A 14267-nucleotide genomic window follows, 5' to 3' on the forward strand; every position below is an offset into this window, starting at 1 on the left:
CATCGCAGGACATGTGATTGTTTTTGTTTTTTTGTTTTTTAAACATGCAAACTTGTTTTGCTTCTTAAAAGCAGAAAGTGCAGAAACATGGCCACCTTGATCCCTTTTATGTAGAACAATCTTAATCATTCACAGATGGACCCCATTAGCCTGGATTAAATTGTATTTATCAATATGAATACAATGTGGTCATGATGAGACAACCAAAGTCTTCCCAAAGAGCTATTCAAGTCATCTGGTGAAAATTATTCTAGTTTTAATTTCGCAATATATTGCAAACTCCCGAAAAGTCGCAATGTCAGTTTTTTCCAACATCATTCAAATCTAGCATTAATGTTATATACCATGGGTCCCCAACCTTTTTTGCGCAACGTACAGTGTTATTTGGGTCTTTTTTTCACTGCCCGGTGTTCTGACAAATTTTGCAACCCATCAAAAATTGCAACGGTGTGGTTCTGCGCATGCGCGTAACGTTAAACATAGCCGCAAAATGCACAAATGCAGCGATTCCAAAGTAAACACGACAAACTTTCTTGAAAGAAAGGAATATTACCGTACTGGTCCGCAGCCTGGCAGATGATGACCCCTGTCTTATACTGCTCCAGTAAAGTGCTTAATACACATATTCATCATTTATCAAACCCATGGATACACAAATAACATTTAATAAATTAGACAGTAGCTGCCTTTCCGTTATACCTAGTAATTTGTAAAACCAAGATTTTGCAATGGAAAACTAGTAATGGAAATGCCTGAATTTTGAAAAATTCTCAAATATTGGCAATATTTTTTTTACGGTTTGATGAGGTTTTTCAGATTTTCGATGATTGAAATGTATAACACAAGCGCAATGGAAACATTTAATCTAAATTTTCAAATTTATACACCACTGATGTAACTTTTCCAGTCACATGATCATTTTTCACACAAATTGTTATGTCCCAAGGGCGTAACATAAAACAAGCCACACAAATGTACGAGTGGACACAAATTTATTTACACAACAATCAAACTCGCAATGAATATGTACAGGATGCTGACGAAGCGTGACTTCAGGGTAAGCCCAGGCCAAAACAACAAACAAAAGGAACTACTCTTAAACCCCACCCGCTAACTAAACCCTGATCATGTAAAAGGAACAAAGAAAAGACAGCTTCTAACCTAACTTCCTACTCTATACAAAACGGGAGAAAACGGGTTGAACAGAAATGGCGACTTACCCTTACATGCTTCAGTGCTCTTATTTACAGTGGTGAACAAAAACGATCCAATAACGAATACACACAAAAGACCTCACCGAAAAAGCGGGAGTGTATCAAACTAGCGATCAAATGCAAACGAGAGTGAATGGCGAGCAAACAGCTGGCGAGGAGGACCGCGGCAGAATGCTGTCAAATACGAACTCCTAGAGCAGGGGTGGGCAAACTATTCCACAAAGGGCCGCAGTGGGTACGGGTTTTTGTTCATACTCATCATGAGGACAACTTTCCACCAATCTGGTTTCTTACAAGTGCAATCAGTTGATTGCAGTCAGGTGCTTCTTACTTCCACTGAAACCTCATTGGTTAAACCAGGGGTGGGCAATTAATTCCACAAAGGGCCGCAGTGGGTGCGGGTTTTTGTTGCAACCCATTAAGAGGACACCTTTTCACCAATCTGCTGTTTTACAAGTGCAATCCGTCGATTGCAGTCAGGTGCTTCTCATTTCTGCTGAAACCGCATTGGTTAAACTATCTGTGCTGGGTCAGTTGGAACAAAGACCAGGACCCACTGCGGCCCTCGAGGACCGGTTTGCCCACCCCTAGGTTAAACTGTCTGTGCTGAATCAGCTGGAACAAAGACCAGGACCCACTGCGGCCCTCGAGGACCGGTTTGCCCACCCCTGTCCTAGAGCGTTGACAGCGGCAAGTTTTTGAAGCTTGGCGCCTTTTTCATGGCCAATCAGCGGCAGCGCCGTCGTCGGTCCGTCCGGCGTCGATCAGCTGTCGTCACAGTGGGAGGGGAAGCAGCCAGCTGGTGGAGGCGACAATCAGCTGACTGGAAGAATCTCAAAAAATTAACTATTAAGCGGCCAGGGCCGTCACACAAATGGTTTTGAGCATCCATCTTTCTTCAGTTAAATGATGAAACTAAATGAGATTTACAAAGCGTCGAAAAACAGCCTTCAAGAGAAAAACACTTAATACCAAAATATTTAAGGGGCTGTTTACATGGTGACGCTGCGACACAAAGATGCAGCGATTGTGTTGCGGAATGTCCTCGTCTTTACACGGTGACTGTGAAAATGAGAGGCGAAGACACAAACTTTGGATTCCGTCCTGCAAAGCGGAAGGATTCAATTGTGGGGATTGCTCCGCAACCCTATGAATGAAACTCTCTCGCTCCGTTGACATCAGCACTCGCACATGTCACTTTGGGCATGCCCAGTTGCTGCTACTAAACATTCAAAACAGCAAACATGGTGGAACCTCAGCTTTAATTTACTGATTTTATATTATTTTTAATTTAAATAAGTTTTAAGTTCACGTTTTGTGCCTTTTTAAATGAAACCAAAAAAGCACCATTGCTTGGAGTGGGCGGGTATGTTGTCTTCCAGGCTGAGGAGGTTGTCAAGGAAGTGCATCATTGGCTGTCGCCTTGTAAAACTGCACTGCCCCCTAGGGCCTAGCATGAATACTACATACCATATAAATTTAAACATGAAATGTTTCGTATTCTCGGAGCTTCGCCACGTAAACGGCCCCTAAGTATTGCTTTTATTTTGCGAAAAACTGGAAAGGAAACGCAGCTAACAACTACAATGTTAAAAGTGGGAAAAAAAGAGAAACATTGATGCTTTAATATACTTTTAAACAGGTGTGCCTTATATATGAAAATAAAGTCATTCGTTGATTGTCAAATTTATCGTCCGAAAAATACGGTACATTAATAGCTTAGATGGAAAAAATATAACATTAAACACTTAAACTGAGGTTTTGTTGTGAATCCAAGCAGACAATCACAAATCAAGAATTAGTTGCTATTTGGTTGGTTTTCTGCGTGAGTAAAGAATTACAATTACAATAACGTATTTTGGCTGCTTCTGTTTTATTCCCAAGCTATTATTTTAACATGTCTTCCTTTGTTTTGTGTGGATCAACCCAGCGAGGTGTCGAGGGTTTTTGGAAGTCTGTGGGCCACCATGTCCCTCGTGAGCCCAGTGAGATGAGAATCCTCAACCCTTACTTCGTCCAGGAGGCAGCCCTCCAGTTCATAGGCCTGCCCTTTAACAATGGCATAATGGGAAAAGGGGTAAGTCGCATGCAGGCACACACTTGCAGCTTCATGATGAGCCAGCAGTCAAGAATTACCAGCATTAAGCTTGGAAAATTGTCTTATAATTTCCTAATCTGTGTGGAAGGACAGAATCAGGAATTTGTTTAAGATCACAGAGAAGAGACAAAGTATCTACCTTCTTAAAGTGATTGAGAGTTGGCAGTCACTGGAACACCAAATGCTCCCACCTGTTGTTGAAGTTGAGAACAAAAATTAGGGTGGAAGTAAAAGCATTACTCATGAATGAATCGATCTACGCCTTTTCATTCATCGTAAAAACTATGTATGGTAAATGTTTTGTACACATCTATAAATTGTCATTGACGATGATAGATTTTCAATCATGTGGCTCTTTTCATCCTTCTGCTGTGAATTTAGGTTAGTTTGTCACAAGTAGAGGTCCACTCCATTTAAACTGGGAGTGGTGGCAGCATATAAACGACTGGACTGGATGTGAATGCTCATCTTTTAGTGCCATTGACTGAATTTGTTTTTTGGCCGCTCCTAGTCTAAATGAATTGGACGTCTAGCGCCGTCATTGGCACTGAAAACATGATCATTCAGTGGAACTCTCATCGGACTTGTTCTTGAACCCAACATGTGTTCAACATGTGGACATCTGGTGGGCGTGGATTTATGCTCATTTGTATTTCCTCGAATCATTGTACTGCTTGCTGGCTTTTATGCTAAGGTCCATTTTCTCTAGTTCGTTTGACCATCATACTGTATATTTATCTATGTGCAAATAAATGAGTAGCTTGATTGGTGTACCTGTGTGTGTAAATTAATTTGTATTAGAGCGCACAGTAGGGGTTTGACCAGCTGCTTCTTCACGTCCATGTACCCTGAGGGCTGCAAATCAGGGTAATGATTTAAATGGGGCCTCCTTTCCACTCTTTCTTTAAACAAAACGCACGCTGAATTTGTAGCCACCCCTTTACTTGATTTGGGTCAGCCCGAGGCGATTAGGAAGCACAGTTCAACCCCGTAGATCACTGTGTTGTAGAAGGGGTCACGTTTTACAGATAATAGTTAATCACTTAGTCTTCAAAGTTAGTTAGTGGAAGCGGAGACAAGAATAAGGATGCGGATATGCTTGGTCTCCTCCAAAACCTGCCATGCCTGGTGGTATACAACCCCTAACAAAAAGTATGGAATCGCCAGTTTCGGACGAGCACTCACTCAGACATTTTATCATGTTGAACAAACTCAAAAAGCTTGAAAAAATAATGAATTAGTTCAAAAGTGCAACTCTTTAGCATTCAGAAACACTAAAAGAAATGAATAAAAAACATTGTGTTGGTCAGTAAATGTTAATTTTAAAGAGCAAGTGCAGGAAAATATATATGGAATCACTCCATTCTGAGGGGAAAAAAATGGAATCGTGAGAAGCAAACAAAAAAATAACAATCAAAACACATCTCTAGTATGTAGTAGGACCACCTCTGGCTTTTATGACAGCTTGCAGTTTCTGAGGCATGGACTTGATGAATATTTTTCATCAATTTGGTGCCAGCTCTCTTTGATTGCAGTTGCCAGATCGTCCTTGCAGGTCGGAGCCTTGCTGTGGACCATTTTTTTCAATTTTCACCACACCACCTCTGTGGCATGATGCATCGTCATCTTGGAAAATGACAAACATATTTTCAATTGAAGGCATAAGAAAGCTGTGTAAAATTTCAATGTAAACTTGTGCATTTGTTGAAGATTTAACCACAGCCATCTCCCCAGTGCCTTTGCCTGACATGCAGCCCCATATCATCAAGAACTGAGGGAATTTTGATGTCCTCTTCAGGCAGTCATCTTTGTAAATCTCACTGGTACAGCACCAAACTAAAGTTCCAGCATCATCACCTTGTCCAATGCAGATTCCTGACTCTTGACATGGTGATGATGCTGGATGATTCTGAATGCTAAAGAGTTGCACTTTTGTACGAATTCATTTTTTTCAAACTTTTTATCTGAGTTTCTTCTACATGATAAAATGTCTCAGTGAGTGCTCGTCCGAGACTGGTGATTCCATACTTTTTGCTAGGGGTTTTAAAAGCCCCCCAAAAAATAAATGTTGAATGATGGGAATTTTTAATTCATAACTATTATGTGTTAGCCATTTGCTAAAAGGACTTAAACATAGAGTCTTACAAAAGGGGACAGTATTGAAATAAAAAGTTTTATTCAACAAAATTACAATGCAAAGATGAAAGAAGCCTGGCATCCCACCAGGCTTACAAAGCACAGAGGGGAAACCCTGCATAGGAAAGTCCCACTGGACAGAAAGTGATGAATTTTCGAAATTATCCGAAGTTTATATGGAACTTGTGATTTGTCTTTTGCGACAGAACATTCCAACTTTAGGGACAGTCGCCATAACGATGGCCCTGCATAACTGCGACGAGGTAGCAGTGGCCGGCTTCGGCTATGATATGAACACACCCCATGCACCCCTCCACTATTACGAGGCCGTCAAGATGTCTGCTATGAAAGAGGTGAGTGTTATTATTCTGGAGTGACGTTCTTGAAATTGGTGTTTCAGCAAAACTCAAGGCATTTGCTATACGCTTTAAGGGACATTGTTCACAGTTGTAAGGACGTTCTATAGAAAATTTAGAGTACTCACAAAGTACTTATGAGTTCTTTAAGATATGATCAAGCTTTACTTACACTGCTTTTCAAGTGAAGGGAAGAAATTGGGCAATGCTGTAATATCCTCTCTTGTGGTTCAAGACAGCCACCGCTATAGTATTAAAAAATAATGTTGGACTCATGTGTATACTAATGGGAAGGAATATTAACTGTTATTTTAAAGACGTCAACCCTTGACTGAGCTACCATAATTTCCCGAATGTAAGGCGCACCAGTGTATAACGCGCACCCCAAATTTACTTGTAAAATCTAGGGGACAATTATTTTACCCGTGTATAACGCGCACCCTAATTTTAGCACCAATAAATAGAAGAATACATGAAAACAGAGCTGGTGTGCAGTTACAGAAATGTCATTTTACTGACTGGTGATACACAGCACAAGCAGAGCACATTGGTTGTTCAAAACATTACCGTAAACTAACAATATGTACGGTAATGATTTGATCTGATAAGTTCTTGAACTTACCAGAATCCAGGAGAAAAACAAAACAGATGTGACTTTTCTTTTAAAGGCTGCTGTATAACTTGCTCGTTTTGTCATGATGAATAAAGGTTTCCTCCATGGATTGATACGGTAAAATGAAGTGAGAACGTAATTCGGAAATCCGAGAGAGCTCATCGCTGTCGACACGACAGTAACAATAGGAACTATTGTTATTTGGGTTTGAGTTTCCCGAGGGACAGATAGAGGTGACGGACACCGGAAGTCTGTGTTGTGTTACGTTTGTTATGGTCCGAGTTGCGGAGCTGCAATAAACGTTGACTCAAATGAGTTCAAGAAACTAAATTCTGTGCTTTATGAAGAGTGAAAAAAGAAGAATTTAACACAGACAAAATCATTCGGCTGATCAGTCAAGTATTACCGAAACAAATTGGTGACGTCACGTACCGTAATGGTCGGCAACGGATCACTGCATACGTTTCTTGGCCGTGTCAATAAAAAAAATTGTTTTTTATGTATATATATTTCTCTATCCATGTACCTGTGTATAATGCGCACCATAAATTTTACAAGTTGATTTTGGGGGAAAAAGTGCACGTTATATTTGGGAAATTACGGTAATTTATTCATACATTTACTGTATATGAGGTGTTGTCTGTCCCTTTTAAGTCGCAACCAATTTTACAGTAAACTTATATACACTTTACAAAAGTAATAGCCATTTACAATCTTGTGGTTTTATGCAAAGTACTCAATTTTACGACTCATTGCTGCCATTGAATGTGCTCAATCCATTTGATTGGACAGTCGAAATGGATTGGATGTCTAAAGCTGTCAAAGCCAATGAAACATGAGCATTCATTTCAACCTGCCAGTAATAATAAATGAAAAATAAAATGAAGATTTCCATATGCAATTCCAATGGCTATTGTCTCTTGTAGGGCTCTTCTATGCTCGCACTCAATGTTTATGCTGAAAAACAGTTCGAGCAACGATGTCACCCAAGTGCTGATGTGTATAAACCATGGACTCCGTTTGATGATAACCTTCTTCTAAACTCCCAGTGAGCTCTAAGCGTTTATTATCATCTTCATCAATGCTGTCATCATCAGCCATTCATTGTTGGCTGTGTGATTGCTGCTCTTCTGTGCTCTTGTTTGGTCTTCTGAGCCCAGATAATGACGTTGATAAAAAGAGATTCTGTTTCCTATCATGGTAGATTTGTTTCAAGATTGTTTGACATTTGACAAATAACACAAACATCTGCTTAAAAAAATTATAGTTTCACCTGATTTCTCATGTATGATACGCTCTCCACTTGGGCTGCCAAACAGTTATTTTGCAGTTGTCAATTAATACTCTGGGCTTAACATTTTCGCTTTAAATGTGCATTGAAAGCAAAAACTATGTACAAAGAAAAGTCCTACTAAGAATATTAGTTAACTATGGAACAAAGGTTTGTAAGTCTCATTTTACTTAACTAAATAGTAATAATAAAATGTATATAATGTAGGTATGTTTATGTATATATGTATGTGTATAATAATGGTTACTTTTTTTTGTCTATTCATAATATTTTGGAAAAATATATTTAAAAAATAATACTCATAACTGAGCACTGCAGAAATCATTATAGACTGTTTTTAAAACAAGCAGGGGAAAAGCATTCTAACAAATGCCAAAAAAAACAACAACATAAAAATGTACTGAATTAATGTACTGAAATATTAAAATATATTTGCTGTAAGTAAAAAAAAAAATAACCCAGCATGTCTAGCATTATTTTCTTGCTTTTAATTTTAAAAATGTTAATAAAAAGTTATGCTAATTAAATAAAGACAAGTTTATTTACTATCAATTATTTGGCTGCCGTCGACAGCAATAGACGCCCAATTCATTTTGCCGAAGGGTTGACAGTGAATGATCATTCACTGCCATCCCTCCAAATATCAATCGTTTTCTTAATCAATTGAAAGATGAAATGAAAATAAAAGATGAATAAGATAAGAGAATACAGGTAGTCCCCGGGATACGAACGAGTTCCGCTCCTTCATTGTACTGTCGTCGCCAAGACATTGGAGCCAAATCCTAGCTAGACGGCAAGCTAAGCTCCAAAATGACGATGTCAGACGTCTGTGTGGTTTGCTGACTTTATTTAGCTGCACATGACATCATCACTTGCAGAATGAAACTAAAATAAAAATGAAATCCGTTTCATCTTCAATAAAAACAATTAACCCAAGCAACTAGCTGCTGATACAGCAATAACAATCCACACAAGTGATTAGCATGTATGTTAGCGTCCCCACATCATCAAAAATAGTTACAGTGCCTTGCAAAAGTATTCGGCCCCCTTGAACCTTGCAACCTTTCGCCACATTTCAGGCTTCAAACATAAAGATATAAAATTTTAATTTTTTGTCAAGAATCAACAACAAGTGGGACACAATCGTGAAGTGGAACAAAATTTATTGGATAATTGAAACTTTTTTAACAAATAAAAAACTGAAAAGTGGGGCGTGCAATATTATTCGGCCCCCTTGCGTTAATACTTTGTAGCGCCACCTTTTGCTCCAATTACAGCTGCATGTCGCTTGGGGTATGTTTCTATCAGTTTTGCACATCGAGAGACTGACATTCTTGCCCATTCTTCCTTGCAAAACAGCTCGAGCTCAGTGAGGTTGGATGGAGAGTGTTTGTGAACAGCAGTCTTCAGCTCTTTCCACAGATTCTCGATTGGATTCAGGTCTGGACTTTGACTTGGCCATTCTAACACCTGGATACGTTTATTTTTGAACCATTCCATTGTAGATTTGGCTTTATGTTTTGGATCATTGTCCTGTTGGAAGATAAATCTCCGTCCCAGTCTCAGGTCTTGTGCAGATACCAACAGGTTTTCTTCCAGAATGTTCCTGTATTTGGCTGCATCCATCTTCCCATCAATTTTAACCATCTTCCCTGTCCTTGCTGAAGAAAAGCAGGCCCAAACCATGATACTGCCACCACCATGTTTGACAGTGGGGATGGTGTGTTCAGGGTGATGAGCTGTGTTGCTTTTACGCCAAACATATCGTTTTGCATTGTGGCCAAAAAGTTCAATTTTGGTTTCATCTGACCAGAGCACCTTCTTCCACATGTTTGGTGGCTTGTGGCAAACTTTAAACGAGACTTTTTATGGATATCTTTGAGAAATGGCTTTCTTCTTGCCACTCTTCCATAAAGGCCAGATTTGTGCAGTGTACGACTGATTGTTGTCCTATGGACAGACTCTCCCACCTCAGCTGTAGATCTCTGCAGTTCATCCAGAGTGATCATGGGCCTCTTGGCTGCATCTCTGATTAGTTTTCTCCTTGTTTGAGAAGAAAGTTTGGAAGGACGGCCGGGTCTTGGTGGATTTGCAGTGGTCTGATGCTCCTTCCATTTCAATATGATGGCTTGCACAGTGCTCCTTGAGATGTTTAAAGCTTGGGAAATCTTTTTGTATCCAAATCCGGCTTTAAACTTCTCCACAACAGTATCTCGGACCTGCCTGATGTGTTCCTTGGTTTTCATAATGCTCTCTGCACTTTAAACAGAACCCTGAGACTATCACAGAGCAGGTGCATTTATACGGAGACTTGATTACACACAGGTGGATTCTATTTATCATCATCGGTCATTTAGGACAACATTGGATCATTCAGAGATCCTCACTGAACTTCTGGAGTGAGTTTGCTGCACTGAAAGTAAAGGGGCCGAATAATATTGCACGCCCCACTTTTCAGTTTTTTATTTGTTAAAAAAGTTTAAATTATCCAATAAATGTTGTTCCACTTCACGATTGTGTCCCACTTGTTGTTGATTCTTGACAAAAAAATTAAATTTCATATCTTTATGTTTGAAGCCTGAAATGTGGCGAAAGGTTGCAAGATTCAAGGGGGCCGAATACTTTTGCAAGGCACTGTACATAAACTCACCCCAAATGTTTGACTGCAATTGAAAAGCACAATAAACAATACAAAAGGTGTTATATACAGATGCTTCACAAGCAACAAATGTTCGCACAGGCTTTCTTTCCCCTCTCTCATACACTGTGCTGTGCAATATCTTCGTAGGCGCAAATGCGGTGTTCCTCATGTGTGCGTGCGCTCGTCTTCATGTGTGCAAATACGTTGTTCTTTGGGTGTACATCCGCTCTTTAGTTGCATGCGGAAGTACTACCTGCTATATGCTTCCTGTGCCAAAATAAAAGCATGCATCACGAAACAAGTCAACATGATTAATAAAGTCCCAGCGAATTCTGGATGATGAGGATTGGCCATTGGGAAAGGCCAAATTGGCCTCTGCTGGGCGTTCTAGTGTTAAAAATAAATAAATAAAACGGCGGGAATCGTAAGTCGGGTACGTCATAACTACTAATGCACCAATGCCTGCCGATCAGGCCCAAAATGGTGGTATCAGTATCGGCGAGGCGAGTACCAACAAACAGGGCGTAGATACCATTTACAATAAAATGTTGTTTTATTTGTAACACTGAACGCAGCCTTTTTTCTCCCGATCCTTACTGCGTTCTGTGTTGTGTGTAGAGGTAAGACTGGGCCTAAAAAATCCAGCCCGACCAGGCCCGAGGCGGATCAATTAACTTGATTTGTAGGCCCGAGCCCGAAAACGCCCCCAAAAATGTTGTTTTATTTGTAGGCTCCAGCCCCAAAACCCCCCAAAATTGTATGTTTTATTTGTGCGGACTTCTGTATGGCATCTTTAACAATCAATTTGAAGCCTTTCCATACCCCACTCCTACAGGTGCTTGTTGGCCTTTTTAATTCCCCCGTCTTTAGTTTGTTTTTCACTTCTTGCTGCTTTATATCGAAAAGGAAATTCCAGGTCAAAAATGTAATGGATGCGGACTCGTGGAGGGTAAGATTAAGAAGAGGGCGGGGCCACGGTGTTCACATGCACAGGCATGCCAAATTATTTTATAACAAGTATTCCTTAGTTTAACATCCATAGATCGTTTTAGTATACATATATGTATATATATATATTTTTGTAAAGTTAGCGAGAGAGAAGCCTGGCCCGACCCGACCCAGACGTAAATAATTGACATTTTGGGCCCGACCCGGCTGGTGCACAAAGAGGGAGGCTAATAGAGAGACAGAATGCTGTGGTCAATTATTATTTTTATTACTTATTAATTTCATGAAACCTTTTGGCCTTTAAGAGGTTTAGAAAAGTTCAGTTCATTCAGAGTTTATTATTATGACTGTATTTTTACTTTCTTACTGTTGGGCTAGTTAGGGGTGGGAACCTCTTAGTTCCTTACAATATGACACGATTTGCGATAGAAAGTTTACGATAACGATGATCTCACGATATGGCGATACAACGATTATCGTTACATTGGTCAGGAAATCATTCCACAAAACAACTAATAAACAGAAAAACAAGCTTCTGCTATAAGTTTATCACCAGTAGACGTCCAATCCATTTGAACTGGGAGGGTTTCAGGTCAGGCCACATGTTGATTTTCAGTCACGATCTATTGATTTTGGGGCATTTTGTGGGTCACTTCCTGTTGATTTGGGTACAGAAAATGAAGTGACATGGGAATGAAATGGCAGTGACTTAAACTCAGCAGGAAATGACCTGTAAATGCTCTAAAATGAACAGAAAGTCACCTGTACATGCCCCAAAAATCGGAAAGAGTGACTGTGAATGATCTGGTATCAAATGAAAAACGTTCTTTTAAACAAAGACACCTTTTTAAAACAATATCTTGATTCTTGGCATGAGCGTATCGATAACCTTTTAGGATCCAAAGTCTCATGATATATCACCATATCATATATTGTCACACCCCTACGGCTAGTATTATTCATGTTTTAATTTTACGAATTTAGCACTATTTTGGCCTTTGAGAGCCAAAGGTATATTCAACTACTGTCACCCATACCAGGTATGCAATAAAAAATACTACTGGATTCACTTTGTATTACCGGTAGTCTTTTTCCTGTTTCGCAATGGTAAGCAGCAGCCTGACTAAGCCATGATAGCAATGATTTCACATCAAAATACAGTATGTGGCTCTTTGGGTGTCTGTATATATATATGTCTGTGTAAATATTAGAGCTGGGAATATTTGGGCACCTAACGATTCGATTACGATTCAGAGGCTCTGATTCGATCATAAAACTATTATTGATGCACCCCCCCTTAAAATTTTTTTTTTTTTTTATAAATGTTTTGTACATTAGTTCCAAAATTGTTCAAAAATCCTCTCAGGCTAAACCAAACTACTATTTCAGTATCAAGTTAACATATAACAGTAAACGTATATACAAAAATAACAGTAAATAAAAAAACTCCCAGTCACCATTCTGTATCAGCAGCTTTAAACAACATTCAATTAATTTAATGTTGTGAATCAACTGTTACAGTTGTTAAAATTACTCCCGTTATTTCATACTTCCCCTTCTGTCTACTTTTGTCAAATTTTTTAAACTATTTCATCATTTAAAGATAGATTCAAGACAAGATTCTGCCGATTTAGGAGTATTTTAGATAAAAAGTTAATTAGGTTCGCTACAACAGAGCCTTCTAAAGAGGTCTACTGCTTTAAGATGGCGGCTGTTTACTTACACCGGAAAGTCTGTCATTTCGCCGTATGTTTGTAGCAACTAGCAACTGGGCGTTGTTTGTAGCGGCTGTCAGCCGCAGTCGGGTATGATTGTTTTTCTATCTAGCGGCATGAGTTGAACATGATATTTACTCTCGGTCTGTTCCTCATTGCGTCCCAAAGACCACGCTGACTGTGTTTTACTTCTGCTTTACCTGGTATAATTCAATAATCGAAATCTGGATATTTGTGAATCGTTCTCGAATCTTCCACGGCCGAATCGCGAATAATCTAAGAATCTAGTAAATATATAAACAGAGTGGTATCGGTATATGTATATAAACAGAGTGGTTTCTGTTTGGTCTCGGTATCGGCGATACAGCACAGCCAGTTATCGGTATCGGGGCCAAAAAATGGTATCGGTGCAACACTAGTCGTAACCCGGGGACTACCTGTAGGCTTTATTAGGAGGCTCAAAAATACCATTTGGAGAATATTTCGGTCGACAATTTCTCTAATTTCTCAATTTCAATAAATTTTATGATCAATTAGTTGTCGAGTAATCGTAACCTTTCTCCACTATTAAAGGAAACCTCAGACTAAAAGAATTTTAGACTGTAATAAACCACAATTGTTCTCTTTTACTAAAATGTTATTAGAAACACATTAAATATTGCCATTAATTTAAAAATCTATCATGGGGCAGGATGGAGCGATAAGAGCTTTGGCGGACTTTCTTGTTGCCTCCGGGCTGAGTTGGATACAAACATCATTACGTGATTTGACCACATTGAAAAAGGCAGCAATGTGCCAGTAGGCATCGAGTCTGCCGGAAATCAACAGAAGAAGAAGAAAATCTATAGTATTTAGTACATGTTTTGACCTACGGAGGACGCCATGTTTTTTGCGCAAAATGGACGCTCGGGGTGACGACGTAGTCTGTCACTAGACGAACACTACGGGATTACTGCAATTCCTTCTACGCGGCGAGATGTCCAACACATGCGCATTTAATGAGCCTTTGTATTGCCTCGAAATACTTTTTGCATGTGTTTTCCTCTCATACTTTTAAGGATAATATTTTCTTGTGGTACCTTAAAGCAGATTGTTGATCTGTTGACCACAATAGTCACGTAGCATATATAAGCCACCCTTATTGATTGTACATCGTTGAAATATTTTCTTATGGTATCTTTAGTATGCTCTGTCTGTATGCATCTAAAGAAAACAAGCTGAAAGTGTACGGTAGTACTTTGAGTGTCAAATTCGC

General features: G+C 39.4%; 1 protein-coding gene across 4 annotated transcripts in view; it reads left to right on the top strand.

Annotated features, from left to right (window-relative positions):
• The window catches only part of st3gal3b (ST3 beta-galactoside alpha-2,3-sialyltransferase 3b), an 88812-nt gene that overhangs the window by 65336 nt on the left and 9209 nt on the right, over positions 1-14267 (top strand). For all 4 annotated transcript variants that reach the window (XM_057858365.1, XM_057858367.1, XM_057858366.1 and 1 more), the window contains 2 exons: positions 3145-3291; positions 5655-5801. In XM_057858365.1, coding sequence (XP_057714348.1) covers positions 3145-3291; positions 5655-5801 — 294 coding nt within the window. The remainder of the gene's footprint in view (positions 1-3144; positions 3292-5654; positions 5802-14267) is intronic.

The sequence above is a fragment of the Corythoichthys intestinalis genome, chromosome 14 (assembly GCF_030265065.1).
Source record: "Corythoichthys intestinalis isolate RoL2023-P3 chromosome 14, ASM3026506v1, whole genome shotgun sequence".
Taxonomy (NCBI): domain Eukaryota; kingdom Metazoa; phylum Chordata; class Actinopteri; order Syngnathiformes; family Syngnathidae; genus Corythoichthys; species Corythoichthys intestinalis.